General features: G+C 53.7%; 1 protein-coding gene across 1 annotated transcript; it reads right to left on the bottom strand.

The window, feature by feature from the left end:
• Nucleotides 1-639: 639 nt before the first annotated feature.
• Nucleotides 640-17,611, bottom strand: YJU2 (YJU2 splicing factor homolog). Its single transcript, XM_082835568.1, has 8 exons — nt 17,517-17,611; nt 15,439-15,539; nt 13,266-13,410; nt 10,968-11,102; nt 8,446-8,627; nt 6,794-6,914; nt 3,358-3,502; nt 640-2,424 (listed from the first exon to the last, which is right to left on the bottom strand). The coding sequence occupies exons 1-8, from the start codon at nt 17,538-17,540 to the stop codon at nt 2,312-2,314; spliced, it is 966 nt and encodes a 321-aa protein (XP_082691694.1). The 5' UTR covers nt 17,541-17,611; the 3' UTR covers nt 640-2,311.
• Nucleotides 17,612-17,649: the final 38 nt, after the last annotated feature.

Raw genomic sequence — 17,649 nt, 5'->3', positions numbered from 1 at the left:
CGTGCAGGCAAGGAACTGAGTGTGGCCTCTGGCTAAGGGTGCATGAGTAAGTGAATTCTGCCAACAACCACGTGGGTGAGCTTGACGCGGACCCTACCCCAGTCGGGCCTTCCAGTGAGACCCCAGCCGCAGCCAACATCTCAACTGCAGCTGTAACAGACCCTGAAGCCGAGAACCCAGTGAAACCACATCCAGATTCCTGTTGTTTTAAGCTGCTAGATTTGGGGATCACTTGTTACACAGCACTAGGTAACTAATACAGAGAGCCACAAGCAGTACGCACACTTCCTAAGGTACTCCCATCAGAACTACCCTACCCTGCTTTAATTGCAACATTAGCGCCACCTCTAGTATCATTCGTTTACATCTTACTTTGATATATGAGTAAATATTTTGGCTTTGCAGGTCACAGAATTGCTGTTTTAATCACTCACCTCTGCCACTGGAGAGCAAAGGCAGCCGTGGGTGATATGCACACAAATGGGTGTGTAGGTGTGCCAATAAAACTTTATCTACAAAAACAGGCCACAGGCCACCTTTGGCCTGTGGATCAGAGTTTGGTAACCCATGTTTTAGAACGGAGTCAGGTTAACAATAATGTTAAGTAAATAATAGCAACGGATGGTGCACGTACATGGCAAAAATTGTGGTGGATTAAGAGCAATGGCAGTTCAGGAAACCGTCTGAAAGAATGAATTGAAATGAAGCAGAGAGGCCCCAGTCCAATTTCTTTCCACAACTACTTAAGCTGGGTGACTTCTTTACTTTTTATTTTTTGTTTTTATTTTTTAGTTTTAGGCTGTGCCGAGCAGCTTTCGGGATTTAGTCCCCACACCAGGGATTGAACACAGGCCCTCAGCAGTGAAAGCGCCGAGTCCTAACCACTGGACCGCTGGGGAATTCCCTGGATGACATTTTAACCCAGAGTCTCTGAATGGCCCACGTCCAGGGCACTGTCTGCAGGATGCTGAGTTGGGGAAAAACAGCCAGTGGTGTGCTGGTACGGGCTTCACAACTGGCTCTGGCGTGGGGAACTGGTCTGCAGCATCTGCCGATTTCCATGGTGTAAACACTCCGTGGTGGCCAATTTTAAGCCATAAATATGATGCAGCTGGGTGCAAAACTGGGAAGAGATGCACGAGGCATCAGTTCTCACTAGCTGCCAGTGTGGGCTGGCTTCAGTCCCCACCGTCAGGGCTTTTTTTTTTTTTGGTCACGCCAAGAGGCACGTGGGATCTTAGTTTCCCGACCAAGGATCAATCCCGCGCCCCTTGCGGTGGAAGCGTGGAGTCTTAACCACCGGACCGCCAGGGGAGTCCCTGTCAGGGCTTTGGAATCAGACCCACCCAGGTCCTGTCTTCGCAGCCATGGAGCTGTAATATAAGACCCCCAAGCCCTCATCAGAAGCCCTGGTTGGACCCTGGTTCACCTCGTTGTGCTGTCCTAAGCAAGGAAATCACCGTAGGAAAGCGAATCCCCAAAGTGGGGTCGTTTCATCCCCTAAACTCTGACAGTGAAAAACACAAAGCCTCATTATCAAATGCCAGATGACAGTCTGTGTGTGTGTGTCTGTGTGTGAGAGGAGGGCTAGCGTCTGTGACCCCGGGAGGGGTGGGAGACCAGAGATGGGGGCTGATGAAGTTGTGAAGCAGTCTGGCGGGGCACAGGACCTTCAACTAGAAAATACTGCAGCAGGAGGAGATCACACAAGCTGGAATCTGGCAACCTTGAAAGAACATGAGCTTTGGAATCAGACTTGCTGGTTACATGACCGTATCAGCTTTCCACTGCTGCTTCACAAATTATCCCCCAACTGAGTGTATGAAACAAGGAACATTTATTATCTCGCAGTTTCTGAGCCAAGAGTCCAGGACTGGCTAGGTTGCATGCTTCTGCAGCCCCCTCCTCAGATGCTGGCAGAGAGAAGGTACCCCCAGGCCAGATCAGCAGGTTCCTTTCACGGGTTCCAGATGGTTCTGTGGCGGGGATGGAGCCAACCACTGGTGGGTGGGCTCACGCACGTGCCCAGAGCATCTCGGAATGTCAGCCGCGACGACCTCAAAGGCCTGTCAGAAGCTGCTCCGGGGATGCCGCCATGTGAGCTGGGGACCCCGAGCTCCGGAGGGGAGAAGGTGGGGGGACAGGAGAGAAACTGAGTCCCTTAGCTGAAGCCATTGCTGACCCCGCCAGCCTTGGAGGTCATTTGTGCTTGTCCGGTGGTGACTCCAGTTGGTCCCAGGGCCTCCTGCCCTGACCATGGGCTGGAGCTGGCTGTGTGATCTTGACCTGGGGAAGGGCCTGGGGGCAGGGCTCAGTTGCTGCCGCTGCTGTCCTCGCTGTCGGAATACACACCCAGCTGGCTCAGGGAGGAGGTGCCAGACGTCTGGGGCGCAGGGCCAGCCACCTGCCCGTTCTTCATTGCATCTGGAGGAGAGGCGAGAGCTAGCCCACCATGCCTCCTCGTCCCGGCAGCCCACCTCGGGACAGTTCCAGGCGGGCTGGGCCATTCCTGCTTGTTTGCAGCCTTTGTGGAAAGTGCCTGGCAGACCCATCACGGTTTAAACCGCACACCCCTTGACCCAGCAGCTCTGCTTCTAAAAGCTGATCTAGGTGGGCAGAGGTGCCCATGCCGGGGGTGCAACACAGAAAACGGAAACAGTCCAAGTCCCAAGTGACAAAGAGGGGCAGACCCTGGCTCCACCACCCACACTGGCTGTGTGGCTTTGGGCAAACAGCTTCACCTCTCTGGGCCTCAGTCTCCTCATCTGATAAATGGGGTAATAACTGTTCTGATAACAATGGCTCGTGTATCCGCAAGGCTCGCTGGGTGCCAGGATCTACTGCAGGCGCCCGACATGGAGCAGCTCATGGAATCAGCCCCCAAACCCTACGAGGCCCTACGAGGTTGGTCCTGTTGTCATGAGCAGCTTCCAGGACAGGAAGCTGAGGACCGGGGTTGAGGGCCCTCGACCAAGGCCACAGAACGAGCGCGTGGAGGCAGAGGGATCTTCACCCAGGATGCCTGCCCTGGAAGCCTGCTCTTTCCACCTCATCGGGCCGACCTCACCCTAATTCTCCATCTCCCGAGGGTCCGAGGAGCCACACACACAAAGCATCGGCGACACAACCACCGAGGTGCAGACAATTTGTCCTACACGCCTCTATCTGACTTGGGCTTTAAAAGCAAGCACTTGCTCCTTTTGTAATTACAAGAAAAAAAGGGAACTGCAGCCCTTCTCCCCTTACCCCTGGTTGGGGGCCACACCTCAACCCGCACCGGAACAGCACCGGGGGTGCTGTTGCCACCTGGTGGCCACCCTTGGCACTGCATGAAGCTAAGGGACTGCAGGAACCTACCTGGGGCGGGCAGGACTCCTCCTCGCTGGATGCTGCGGCCCAGGTCTGTTTTCTTCACCACAACCAGGCCAGACAGCTGGGGACTGCTCCCAAAGGTGCCCACACTGCGCTCCCAGCTCTCCGCCTTCCTCTTGGTTTTTGGGGCCTGCAGTTTGTGGCGGGGGTAGCGGGGGGCAGGCATGACTGGGGGGGTCTGTCCCAGATCCTGCTCCTTCTCTGGCAGCCCGGTTCCTAGTCCCCAGCTGAGCCAGGATCTTTACCATTCCCACTCCCCCTGCTGTGCTGACCAATTCTCTCCTGCTCAAAACTCCTCTGTGGCCCCCCCCCCCACCCTGCGCTTACACTTCCTAAATCACATTGTGACCGCTCACCTCCACGCCTTTACCCATGCCATTCCCTCCACCTGGAATGCCCCTTTTGCTTCTAGTTCACTTGGTGAACTCCTACTCATCCTCCAATACCCATCTCAAGTACCTGCTCCCCTGGGAAGCCTTTCCTCACATTTCAAGCTCAAGTGCGTGCTGCATGTCTGTGCCCGCAGTGGCCTCCACTGCCTTATTAACTGCCTCCGCAACCAAGCTGCGGGGTCCTGCCTTGTTCACTGCTGGGTCTGTAGTAGGTGCTCAATCAACACGTTTGAGGGAATGACAGAAGATGGGGGCACCCACTTTGGGGACCAGTTAGCGGGAGGCAGAGAGGGGCTCAGCCCCACCTCCAGCTCTTCAGTCGCACCAGAAGAGACCCCTTTTATCTGTTTGATGTTTAAATAGAGGAACTGGAAACCACTAGATGCAGAAGGCCCTGTCGGAGCTGGGAGCTGAGGGTGCAGGGGGAGCATGATGGCAGGGGGCTGCCCGCACAGAGCGCACCATCTGGGGAGGAAGAGGGTGGATGAGCAAGTAGATGCTCAGGACACCATCGTCTTTTCTTTTTTTGGCTGCACGGCATGAGGGATCTTAGTTCCCCGACCAGGGATCAAACCTGTGCCCCCTGCATTGGGAATAGGAAGTCTTAACCACTGGACTGCCAGGGAAGTCCCCAGACACCATTGTCTTGATCAGAGATGTGAAAGAAAGAAGTTAGGGTGGTGTGACAGCGTCGGGGGGACAGCTACTGCTGATCGGGGTCCAGCAGAGCCGAGGTCAGAACGCAGTGCTGAGGTCAGCAAGCAGAGATGGGAGGCAGGACTGAGCCTGGCCCATCCGAGGGGGCTGGCACAGGTGGGGCGGGGAGTGGGGGCAGGAGGAGGACACAGCGGCCTCACTGCATCCCCCGTGCGTGGTAACCGAGACAGAGGCCGTCCGCTGGGGGCACAGGGAGAGACCGGCAGTGCTAGCCGAAGCTTGCTCATCTGGCACCACTGAACTGACTGGTGGAGCTAGCTGCTATCCTTCATCTTTCGTCAAACGCCATTCCATGTCCCCATTAAACTAAACCCAGGGAACAGAGGGGTCAAAGAGAGATGTTTCCGTAAAAGTTATGGTGAAGTTTGTGTAAAGCAAAATACAAGAAGAAGTCCACCATCAAATTAGCTACGAGCAAGGTAACGGTAAGAGACTGGCAGGTGGGCTTCCCTGGTGGCGCAGTGGTTAAGAATCCGCCTGCCAATGCAGGGGACATGGGTTCGAGCCCTGGTCCAGGAAGATCCCACATGCCGCAGAACAGCTAAGCCCGTGCGCCACAACTACTGAGCCTGTGCTCTAGAGTCCGTGAGCCACAACTACTGAGCCCGTGCACTGCAACTACGGAGGCTGCGAACCACAACTACTGAGCCTGCGTGCTGCAACTACTGAAGCCCACACGCCTAGAGCCCGTGCTCTGCAACAAGAGAAGCCACCGCAATGAGAAGCCTGGGCACCACGACAAAGAGTAGCCCCCGCTCGCTGCTACTAGAGAAAGCGAGCGCAGCAGCAGCGAAGACCCAACGCAGCCAAAACTAACTAACTAACTAACTAACTAACTAAATTTATTAAAAAAAAAAGACTGGAGGGAAATCATACAAGGCCAGACTGCTTTGAAAGTACCTTCAATCTCTTGTTCCACTTGAAAGAAAAAAAGAAGAGGAAACTTTAGACCATGAATTCTGAGGCTGGTTTATGCAAGAGAGACAGCGTGAGAACTCTGATCAGGGATACAGCCTCAAGGAAAACACCTTGGTTCTATGTCAAAAGGTTAATGGGTGAGAGTACGCGACCCCCAAACCCGCTCTCTTCAGACACTTACAGAATTCTCAGCTGGAATGTGGTTGCCTCAGTGAAAGACTACATTTCCCAGCCTCCTTTGCAGCAGGATGTGGTCAGGTGGTTCAGTTCTGACCAATGGGGTGTGAGCAGAAGGATGTACTCAATCAAGGGTATAGTTACCCTCAATGTCCTCCTCCCTTGTCCCCACCTCTTTCCACTGGCTGGGATGCAGACGTGGCACTGAGCTGCCTTGCAATGAGGGCATCATCCTTGGGACGGCAGGACAATGAGGACCCGGACACCAGGGTCCACCTTCTCTGTTCTGCACAGCCCCGCACAATTGTTATTCGAGAGAAAAGTAACTTCCATGTAGTTGAAGTGGCTGTCACTTGGGTCCTGTCCAGTGGCTGGACTTGTATTTAACTAATACAGACCAGGAACATGTTTTGAATTAAAATAATAAGTTTCTGGGGGTGTCTGTGCTATTTATGATTTCCCACTTTAAGCCCCTCCTTCAATTAACAAACCAGAGTGGCCTTGACCACCTTGGATAAGACATCTGTGGCGGAAAAGGCTCGCGCCCTCCCCAAACCCTCTTCTTTCTTTCTGCCAGCAAGGGCAGCTAGAGGAGGCAGCTCCCAGCCTCCCTTGCAAAGGCAGGATGCGGCCATGTGACTATGCCCGGCCATTGGGACTCGAGGGGAATGGAGGTGGGCTGCATCTGAACCTGGGCCTCCAGGCGCTGGCTGGTGGTCCTCCACACATGCTCTGCCTTCCTGCAGCTGGAACCCCAGGGTGCTCTGAGCCAGCTGTGACCGCAGAGTTGGCATCCATGTTCTAGGACGGGGCAGAACTAGGAGATGGGAGGAGTCTGGATCCCTGAGTGACTGCATGGAGCAGGGCTGCCTGGGAGTCCAGCCCAGGACTGTGAAGTGACTGAGAAATAAACGTCTGCCTGATGTCTCTAAGTGTGGGGAGTCTCCTTGTTTCTGCAGCTGAAGCAGGGGTGGAAAACTACAGTCCCGGAGGCCTGTCACCTGTTTTTGTAAATAAAGTTTTATCGGCACCCGGCCATGCCCACTTATTCATGTACTATCTACGTAGCAAGTTTAGTGCTATGTTTAGTGCTATGATGTGGAGTTGACCACTTACGACCCAGACTGGCCTTTCAAGACAAAGTTAAGCCAACCTCTGGCTTACTCTGTCCCTGCTTCACCTGAGAGCATGTGGAGATGCAGGCAGGCCACACTCACCTCGTCTAGGATGGCGGTGGGGTTGGGCAGGAGGGCCTGCTGGGGCTGGGTGGGGGCAGCATCCTCCTCTGAATCGGAGTCTTCCAGGAGTCTTCGTTTCCTAGATTCTTCCACTAAGGCCCTGCGGGAAGGAACGTGGGACTTGGGAACGTGCTCTGTTGTGGGACAATGGCCAGGACCCCCACACACACACACTGAGGTGCACTGCCTGGCTGCCCTGTCCTGATCTCACTGAGTGGGGGATGGGGATGCACAAATAACTTTAAAATAGAATTCTTTGTCCAGGGGCTTCCCTGGTGGCGCAGCAGTTGGGAGTCCGCCTGCCAATGCAGGGGACGCGGGTTCGAGCCCTGGTCCAGGAAGATCCCACATGCTACGGAGCAACTAAGCCCGTGCGTCACAACTACTGAGCCTGCACTCTAGAGCTCACGAGACACAACTGCTGAGCCCGTGTGCTGCAACTACTGAAGCCTGTGTGCCTAGAGCCCATGCTCCACAAGAGAAGCCACTGCAATGAGAAGCTCAGGCACTGCAACGAAGAGTAGCCCCTGCTTGCCGCAACTAGAGAAAGCCCGCACGCGGCAACGAAGACCCGACCCGACACAGCCAAAAATAAATAAATAAGTTAAAAAAAAAAAAAAGTTCTTTGTCCACTGAGCCCAGTGGGGTGGTTAAGTGCCTGGAAGCCAGAACCATTCTGGGTTTGAACCCCAGCTGGGGGGCCTCAGTCAGGGCTGTGCTGGGAGCTCCTTGAACCTCAGTTCTCTTGACCACCATAACGACAGAGCCAAACTCAGAACAGTGCCTGGCACCGAGAAGGGGCTCGCTAAACGCAGACTCCTCTCACTGTTATCTACGCCAACCCAACAGCAGCTAGTATGTGCCTGACCGTGTTCCAGGCCATGGATGCAGAGGTCAGAGCAAGTCCCTGTTCAGACTTTAGATGAGGGGAGATAGATAATAAATCAGGAAAGGGGCAAATCAGCAAGAAGGTTCCAGAGAGTGGGAGGTGCCAGGCAGAAGCATGAACACAGCAGGCCTGAGGCCAGATCCTCAGAAAGGTTGGCTCACCAGGCCAGCCCTTGGGGGGGCATCTGGATCTGGACTTGGGGGCTCCTGCCACCCTCACTGATGGGGGGGCTCCCTGTCCCGACACTGTGCAGACATGGGGTCTGCACGGGCATCTGCTCTCCTCCTGGGTTTGGGGTCTTGGCCATGCCGGGCCAAGGTGCCTGCGTGACCGGCCCCCAGTGAGAACCCCGGGCTGGGTCTCGTGGGCCTCCCCCGGGAGCGCCCCTCCCTCTGCCGTCATGTCTCACCTGGGGGGATTAAGCCTGTCCTGTGGGACTCCACCGGGAGAGGCCTCTGAAAGTCTGCGCCCGGTCCTCCAACTCTGCCCCACCTGCCTTCTCCTTCTGCTGATTTTTCGCCGTAACTTTTCACTGTAATTAACTCATCAAACCTGGGGGTGATCCTGGGGGCCCCGACAGAGACACCATGAGACACAAAGCGAGATGGGGAGGGAGATGCGGGGAAGGCCTCCCTGAGACGGTGACGCACGAGGGAGCTGTGGAAAGGTCCGGAAGGGGGGATTCCAGGCAGAGGGAAGGACCCTGTAGAGGCTGTGGGGGGGCGGGCGCCCCGGGACTCACGCCGCCTCCCGCTCGTCCTCCGCCTGCTCGTGCTTCCGCTGCTCCTCCTCCGACAGGCGGTGCTGCCGCAGCATGGCCTCGAAGTCCACGTGTGCCTGCCGCTGGTTCAGGTCCTTGAGCTCCTGCAGGTTCTCCAGAACCTCCATCTCCAGCTTGGAGTCCTTGGTTCTGTTCTCCAGCACCTGGCAGGTATGCAGACACAGGGCTGAGTGAGCTGGGATTCCACCCCTCCACGTGGCCTGCCTGGCCTCTGGGGTCACCATGGGCAAGGGGAGACCCCCCCACCCTGGGGCTCGATCCACAGCACCCGGTCCCACAGCTGTACCCATTTCACGGCTCGGAACACTGAGGCTCGGGGAGGGGAAGTGACTGCCCAAGACCATGCGGCTGGTCAACGGTGGAGCCAGGTGGCCTGGACTTCCAGCCTGGCTCCGTCACTAAGCAAAAGTAATAAAGATTTTTAAAAAAGACGATCTGAGCAACTGCTGTGTGCCAGGCTCCAGGCTAAGATGTTTCCAGACATAATCTCGTTTAATCTTCACAATAACCCCCACTTTACAGACAAAGGAACTGAGGCTCAGAGAGGTGAGGTCGGCCCGCCAGGTCTCAGAGAGGTGGCTTTGGAGCCGGGCGGGGCTGGGAATGAATCCTGCCTTGGCTGCTTCCTGGCTATGTGACCCTGTTGAACTAACCCTCTGGGAAATGGCAGTTGTGGTGGTTTGAAAATACGTCCAAAAATTCTTTCACGCTCCTCCCTTCCAGAGGTGTAGCCTAACTCCCCTCCCTGTGAGGGTAGGCTGTTGTAGTAACTCGCTTCTGATGAACACAACAGGACCAATGACGGTGTGTCCCTTCCGAGACAGGTCGTAAAAGGCCCGGGGCTCCTCCTTGTTCTCTCTGGGACTCTCGCTGGGGGAGGGGGAGAAGCCCCCATGTTGTGAGGAGGCTCACGCAGTGCTGTGGAGAGGCCCATGTGGACAGGACATGAAGCCTCCAGGGAATGGCCACGTGAGGGGGCCACCCTGGAAGTGGCTCCTCCAGCCCCAGCTGAGCCATCAGATGAGGCAGCCCCAGCAGACAGCTTGACTGTGACCTTGGGAAGGACCCACAGAACCATCTAGCAAAGCTGCTCCTGGATTCCTGACCCTCAGAAACTGTGGGATAATAAATGCTGGAAGTTGCAAAGTTTTGAGTCGACTTGTTACACAAGGACAGCTAACCAGTACCAGGGTAATAACCCCGTGCTGGCCAGTGTAGCAGTAACTAGAGCAGCACGTGGACAGCACTGAGGGAGCTCCAGGAATACAGCAAACTGCCTCTAAGGCCTATTTCCCTCCCTGCTGCTCCGCACGGCTGCTGAAAACATCGGATCAGATCTGACATGGCTTGACCAGAAAACACAGCTGGCAGAGGCATGAGGGTCCAGGAAGGGATGGGAATTATGGGGGTGGGAGGAGACAGAGTAGAACATGGACTTCCTACTATTTATGAGAAAGACGAAAAAAAAATGTCCAGTTAAAGATGAAAATAACTTATTTAAGGGATAACAAAAGGAGTATCAATATTTATGAATTACTATGTGCCAAGCTGTGTTCTAAGAGTTTTATGTGTATGAACTCATTTAACCCTCACCACAAGTGTACGAGGGGGGCACAATTCTCATCTCATTTTACAGATAAGGACGCTGAGACACAGAGAGGCCAAGTGCCTTGGCCAAGGTCACACAGCCAGGATATGGTCAAGAGAACGTTTCCTTCTCTATCTCTAGTCTTAATCCAAACTAGCCTAATGGGAACCTCCTTAGAAAACTGCGGGGCAGCTGGCTGCAGGAAGCACCTGGCGTTCCGAAGTCCAACATCCTGACTCTCTGTTAGTTTTCTCTTGCTGTGCCACAATTTGCCACCAGCCCAGTGGCTTAAAACAACATGAATTCATTGTCTCCTGGTTTCTGTGGGTTGGGAGTCTGGGCCGACACAGCTGGGTTCCCTGGCAGTCTTGCTAGGCTGAGATCAAGGGTCCAGGGCCCTCTTCTGAGCTCACTCAGGCTGCTGGAGAATTCAGTTCCTTGTGGTTGTGGGACTGAGGTCCCTGCCTTCTTACTGGCTGTTGACTAGGGGCTGTTCTCAGCTCCTAGGGGCTGCCTGCTGTTCCCTGCCACGTGGCCACTTCCACAGTGTCAGTCCTTCATGTCTCTGACGTCCTCTGTCTCTGACTCTAGACCCGTATTAAGGGGACCATCCGGATAATCTCCCTCTTACAAGGGCGACTGTGCCATAGTTTAACCTAACATAACTTAGTCATAGGAATAGGATCCTTGTACGCACAGTCTTGGGACTGGATGAGGTTTGACCAGGAGTCAGGGCTCTGGGAACATCTTAGAGTTCTGCTGACCACACTCCCCACCCCATCACCCTGCCTGGAGGCCTGAGGCAGGAAGGGGCACCGATTCCCCCAGCACCGAAGCACAGGCACACGTGCGCGCACACACACACGCATGCACGCACAGACCTGCGCACACTCACCTTCATGGGGTTGTTCAGCTCCTCGTCCTCCCGTTCCTTCTGCACCCTCTTCTCCTCCTCCTCCAGGAGCTTCTCAGCCTGGAAGTTCCGCGTGGCTCCATGCTCCATGGTGTAGTCTGTGTTTTCGGGGTCTGTCTGGGAGGGAGGGTGGGCAGACATCAGCTCCTAAATCTCTGAGCATCAAGAGCTTCTGCTGAACAGCAGCCAGCAGCCTGGGACACCTTCTCTCCGTGTTTCACTCCTCTTAATACCAATTCTTTCTTTTTCTTGCCTTATGGCTTTGGCGAGTACAGTTCTTTCTTTCTAGTGCTCCTGTCCCCTTTTGCAGAATCGCTGAACTCCCGAGCATAGACCTGCAGACCCTTCTCCACCTGCCCACTCCCTCCCTCCTGCCCTTCACCTTCCACATGTTTGCAAATAAAAGTCTCTGGACCTCTGCACATATCTTTTCTGGTGTGTGTGTGTCTGTGTGTGCGCGCGTGTGTGCACGCACTTGACCTTCTTCCTTTAATTATGAATTACATATTACGTATGTATAGAGCATGCTCCTATTTGCGTTTATAAAACGGAGAAGCAAAAATATAACATGGTATCCTGGATGAGACCCTGGAACAGAAAGGTGACATTAGTAGAAAGATTGAAATCCATATCATGTCTGGAATTTGGCTAACAGTAATGATCCAGTGTTGGTTTCTTATTGTGGCGGATGCACTGTGGAAATGGAAGACGTTAACAGGAGGGGAACCTGGTGAGAGGCAGATGGGGAACTCTCCGTGCTATCTTTGCAACTTCTCTGTAAATCTAAAAGTATTCCAAAATAAGAAGCTTACTATCTAAAAAGAAACAGCAAGGAAGAGAGTGACCCCTGTGTGTGCATGTGTAGGCAGAGCACATTTTTTGAAAGCCACACAAGAAACTGTTGTAACTGTCTCTACGCATGGGGGCTGGCTGGGCAGAGGGGAGCAGTAAACAAGTTCTCCAGTGTTAACCCTGCACTACTGTGGGAGTTCTGTTTTTACCATATGCTCACACACACACACACACACACACACACACACGTATATATACACATACACACATATATGCAATCCTAGTTATTTGAAATTCTTCACTATAAAGGCCGATTTATAACATTTTGCCGTAGTTTCTCTAGTCTTTAAAAAATTCATATGTATTCATTAATATCTAAATATATACATAATTCAGGTAAAAAAAACCATTTTCTGGAGACAACCCATATGCCCATCAGCTGGCAAATGGATAAAGAAAATGTGGCCCATCCACACAGTGGAATATTATTCAGCCCTGAAAAGGAGTAAAGCACTGATACATGCCACAACACTGATGGACCTTGAAAACATGATGCTCAGTGAGAGATGCCAGACACAGAAGGCTACAGAGTGATTCCACTGATAAAGAAATGTCCGTAATAGGCAATCCACAGACACAGGAAGTGGACTCGTGGTTGACAGGGGCTGGGGAGAGGGATGGGGAGTGACTGCTGACAGGGTTGGGGCTTAATTTTGGGGTGAAGAGAACATCCTGGAATTAGAGAAGACAGCTTGGTACGTTAGGAGTATAAACCACTGAATTATACAATTTAAAAGGGAGAACTGCATGGCATATAAATCATATCTCAGAAAGCTGTTGTTAAAAAAGTAATTAAAGGGCTTCCCTGGTGGCGCAGTGGTTGAGAGTCCGCCTGCCGATGCAGGGGACACGGGTTCATGCCCCGGTCTGGGAAGATCCCACGTGCCACGGAGCGGCTGGGCCCATGAGCCATGGCCGCTGAGCCTGCGCGTCCGGAGCCTGTGCTCCGCAGTGGGAGGCCATAACAGTGAGAGGCCCGTGTACCGCAAAAAAAAAAAAAAAAAAAGTAATTAAAATATATCATTTTTTAATGTACTTTTTATTTTAACCAAATCTTGTTTTTTAACCAAAGGAAAAAAGTCCCTAGCAAAAATAATGCTCAAACAGTACAAGAGTATGTGAAGAGAAAACTATAAGTTCTCTTCAGCCTTTCCTCAAATCTTTAATACCACCCTTAGAGTAACAAAGTAAAAACGTGACTGCTACTGGCTGTGCAATATTCCACTGTACAGTAGTTTGTCCCTTGAATCCCATCACTGTACATCTAGGTTGCTTCTGATTTTTTGCCTTTATAAACAACACTGCCGTGAACTTCTCCCCAAACCTTTGCTGTTTTCTGCAGAGAAGGTGAAATGGGATTTCCCTGGAGGGAGAGGACAGGAGCACTGACCCCCAGGGGAGGAAGGACCAGCCTGGCTGGCCGCCTACCTTGAAGGTGATCTCTGCCAGGCAGCGCGTGCACTTGATGTAGAAGCGGAAGATGGGCAGGCCCAGGTAGGACTCGTTCTGCACTGTCTCTTTGCGGGCGTTGAACTTCTTGCCCTTGTAGATATATTCTCCACATGTCTTACACCTGTGGGGCAGGACAGGGACTCAAGCCATCTCGGTACCCTGGTTCTTACTGGTAGGACGCTTTAGCATTCTGGCAGATGGCTGCTTGCATACCTCCAGGGACGGGAAGCTCCCCACCCCGCAAGAAGACTGCCCCACTGTGTGTACTGATTCCCTTAGACGGCATACTCTTCTCACTAATACCTGCCTGGGTCTCGGCTGAAGTGTTGCCTTCTTGGGAAGCACCCAGACTACCCAGGCTAGGTGAGACTCGCCTATCACCCATTCCTGGAAGCAAGCCTGGAGTTCATGGGACATCCTGACCTCCAAAGTGCGGATTCCACCAGGAGGGATGCCACAAGGAGCAAGGCAGAGTTCGCGGCCCCTGCCCTCCCGCCGCCCCTCCTGCTCAGATCCTGTGCTCCCTGGCCTCCTGGCTGTTCCTACAAACACCCCAGCTCAGTCCCACCTCCGGGCCTTCACCCTTGCAATTCCCATAGCCTGTGACACCTTCCATTCCTCAGATCCCAGTTCTGCTGGCATTTCTTCCAACGTTTGCCTGACCACCCAGCGAAGCACCCTCCCTCCCTGGCCACCGTCCAGTCCCTCTCCCTCTCTCGTGACCATCATTGTGTCCTACATGCGCCTTTCGTGAATACGCCTGAGCCCTTGTGTATTATCTCTACTCCCCACCAGATGGCTCCAGGGGGGCAAGTCTTATTTATTTATTTAATTTTTTAAATTTTTGGCTGCTTTGGGTCTTCGTTGCTGCGCGCGGGCTTTCTCTAGCTGCGGCGAGTGGGGCCTACTCTTCATTGAGGTGCTCGGGCTTCTCATTGCGGTGGCTTCTCTTGCTGCGGAGCATGGGCTCTAGGCACGTGGGCTTCAGTAGTTGTGGCACACGGGCTCAGTAGCTGTGGCGCATGGGCTTAGTTGCTCTGTGGCATGTGGGATCTTCCCGGACCAGGGCTCGAACCTCTGTCCCCTGCATTGGTAGGTGGATTCTTAACCACTGTGCCACCAGGGAAGTCCCAGGGGTGGGGGTGGGGCAAGTCTTGATGCCCACAGTGTCCCTGGCACCCAGCCAAGGCCCTGGTGCACAGCAGGTGCCCAGTAAGTGAGTGCTGAGGGAAAACGAATGAAGGAAGGGGAGAGAGAAAGGAATACGTAAACACGGGCTGAATTTCACTAACAAAGGTGGCTTTGATTACCACTTCGTTTCAGATGTGCTAAGATGTAAAAAATTGTGGTGAGGTACAGTAATTCCGAGGCGGTATGAAGGACGAGGCCTGGGGACTGTGATGGGGAGGGAAGGATGGAGGGGGTTGGGAGGGGGATCCGGAGGGCCTCTCTGAGGGGGTGAGATCTAAGCCAATTCTTGAAGAGTGAAAAAGAGCCAGCCAGTGCTTCCCTGGTGGCGCAGTGGTTAAGAATCTGCCTGCCAATGCGGGGATATGGGCTCGAGCCCTGGCCCAGGAAGATCCCACATGCCATGGAGCAACTAAGCCCATGCGCCACAACTACTGAGCCTGCGCTCTAGAGCCTGCGAGCCACAACTACTGAAGCCCGCACACCTTGAGCCCGTGCTCAGCAACAAGAGAAGCCACCGCAATGAGAAGCCCGCGCACCACAGTGAAGACCCAACTCAGCCAAAAAAGAAAAAAAAAGAGCCAGCCATGTGAGAGCAGAAAGAAAAGTGTCCCAGGCAGAGGCAACAGCTTGTGCAAAGGCCCTGGGGCAGGAACGGACAGGACTGCTGGAGGAAGTGAATGTACATACAGGACCCTGTCTCGTGTGCTCACTCTTACTACCAGTGACTGAGACCTCGACACAGGTACCAGCTGGAAGCTCTGAGACATCAGGGAGATTGGTCCTGAACGGCAGGAGGGTGAGGTCTGGCACGGTCACTCGCTCACTGGGTCCACGTCTGAGCCAGGACCGACGACCTGGTCTGAGCACTGGGGACAGGACGCTCTCTGTGGGTGGTCTGAGCACTGGGGACGGGACGCTCTCTGTGCGACCAGTGCAGGGGCCCCGTGGGGTCGCTCACCTCATGTTGAAGGGGGCCATCAGCCGCACCACGTACTGCCGGTCTTTGGGCAGCTTGAGCTTGGGGATCTTTGACGGGTCGAAGTCGGGTGGGTAGTATTTCTGTGGGGAGGAAGGAAGGGTCAGGGGAGCTGCTTTCAGACGCAGGGGCAGGCTGGGGGCAGAGGGAAGGGGCTCTGGGGAGCTGGGTCTGGGTCCCCAAGACCACTCCCACGTTTGAGGATTTGGTGAGAGGACTCCTAGGACTTGCATACACTTGTCCTCATGGCTACTATTCATCACAGCAAAGGGATACAGAGAAAAACGAGCCAAGGACAAAGGCATGGGGGGAGGGGCCCAGGGAGACCGGACACAAGCTTCCAGAGACTTCTCCTGATGGAGTCAATTCTCCCAGTGATATATTGTGACAACGTGTGTGAAATGTCCCCCAGGGAAGCTCAGGAAGACCCAGCACCCAGGGTTTTCATTGGGGGCTGGTGTGTAGGCACCTCTGCCCAGCACGTATGACGATTCCAGACTCTAGACTCCCGGAGGGGAGCAGGTGCTCAGCATAAACCACACTGTTTGTACTAACAGTTTAACCCCAGGGAGCCATTCTTTTCAGAGAACATTGGGAACCATCCCAAAATTCAGGTTCCCGGATACCAGCCAAAGTCCAGCATTGCAAGCCAGGCTTTCTAAGGCAGCAGCCTCAAGCCTGTTGCATTAACTCTTTCTGCACAGGAGCCTGAGATGGGAGATGTGGGGAAGGAGAGTTTGGATTATGAAAGAGAACTACATACGATAACCAGAAAATAAAGCACTTTGCATTTTGAGCACTTACTAGACTCCACGTAGTACACAGAGAGCTTTATGTCCCCTGCCTCGTGGAATTCTTGCAAAGACTCTATGAGACAGAGAATGGTGTACCCATTTCACAGAGGAGGAAACTGAGTTCTGGTGGTTTCAGCTACTCAGGGTCACACAGTGTGAGCAGCAGATCCAGGATTCAGACCCAGGGACACAGCTCTGGGGAAACTGTGGTACAGTGATTAGGAGCATCAGTTACAGAGCTGGCGGGGAGGGGTGTCTGGGTTTGATTCCTCTATTCTGTGGCTATTACATAACCACTCTGGGCCTCAGTTTCCTCATCTGAAGAAGGGATAACCTGTTCCCCTGAGAGGACCTGATGAACAAGGCACTTAGAGCTGTGCCTGGCACACAGAAGTATCTACCAGCAAGTTATGGAAATAGCTGGGCTGCCAGTTGGATCCTCGGGATGGAAGGACTTTCACGGACTCGAAGTCCGACACACTGCACTGGGTCTGGCTGGGGCTGAATTCCTAATATAGGTGTTTAAGAGATTAGAGCACTGAGTCACTGTAAGGGACATCATCCTGGGCTCCAAGCCACCAGTCTGGAGGTCTCCTCTCTACTCCGTCCAGACATCTTAGGCTTACACACTCCCAGGCTGGGGAGCTCACCCCCTTCCTGGGAGCACACACCCTGCTGAAGGGCGGGGAACAGGGACTCAGAATTCCGGAGCGCTCTTCTCCAGAAGCTGAATCCTGCCTTCCAGAGACCAGCTCCACACCCCAAGAGTCCCAGTTTTCCCCAACAGAACTGGGAGAAGTTGAGGCAATTGGAAGGGTCCCTGCCAGCGCAGCAGAAGAGCTTAGCAAAGCCTAATCCCTCCGAGGAACACGATTGGCTAGAACCCCAAGCGGGGAGAGACTTAACAGAGCCACGCCTCCTGGAGATGAGAATGTAAAGTGAGAATACCAATATCCTAAGGAAGCTCCGCCCCCAACGGGAGTGACTGGATAATTCCTTTCAGAAAATCCTATCAGAAGTGAGTGGGTAAATAGCCTAAGCTCCGCCCCCACAGGTGACTGGGTACACCCCACCCTCGAGGGGAAGGCTTAGTGAAGGCCCACCCCCCGCAGAAGGTGATTAGGAGGGTTCTAGAGAGCCCCGCCCTGCAGAAGGCCGTTGGGGAAGAAAGCAAAGGCCCTAATAGGAGAGTATAAGTAGCCCTCCTCGGCCCGAGCTCCGAGATGTCCCGCCCCAGGTCGAAAACCCTAGTTGCCCAATACTTACGTTTAAAACTTTTCGCTCCGACATCTTTACCTCCTACTCTTCTCTCGACCACAAGAATACTGATTAGGCTTAGTGCTTGTCGAACTTCCCCGACCATCTATCCTTGTATTTCCGCTTCCGTCACTTCCTTCAG

This window comes from Leucopleurus acutus (genome assembly GCF_964270905.1).
Source record: "Leucopleurus acutus genome assembly, chromosome: 3".
In the NCBI taxonomy this organism is placed as follows: Eukaryota; Metazoa; Chordata; class Mammalia; order Artiodactyla; family Delphinidae; genus Leucopleurus; species Leucopleurus acutus.
The sequence above is the reverse complement of the archived record's forward strand: the minus strand, read 5'-3'. Positions and strand labels throughout refer to the sequence as shown.

Coding starts and splice junctions, on each gene's coding strand:
- YJU2 (XM_082835568.1), bottom strand. CDS start 17,540: ATGTCGGAGCGAAAAGTTTTAAAC. Junction 15,540..17,516: donor CGGAGCGAAAAGTTTTAAAC/GTAAGTATTGGG, acceptor TCCTCCCCACAG/AAATACTACCCACCCGACTT. Junction 6,915..8,445: donor GAGGACGAGCGGGAGGCGGC/GTGAGTCCCGGG, acceptor TCCTTCCCGCAG/GGCCTTAGTGGAAGAATCTA.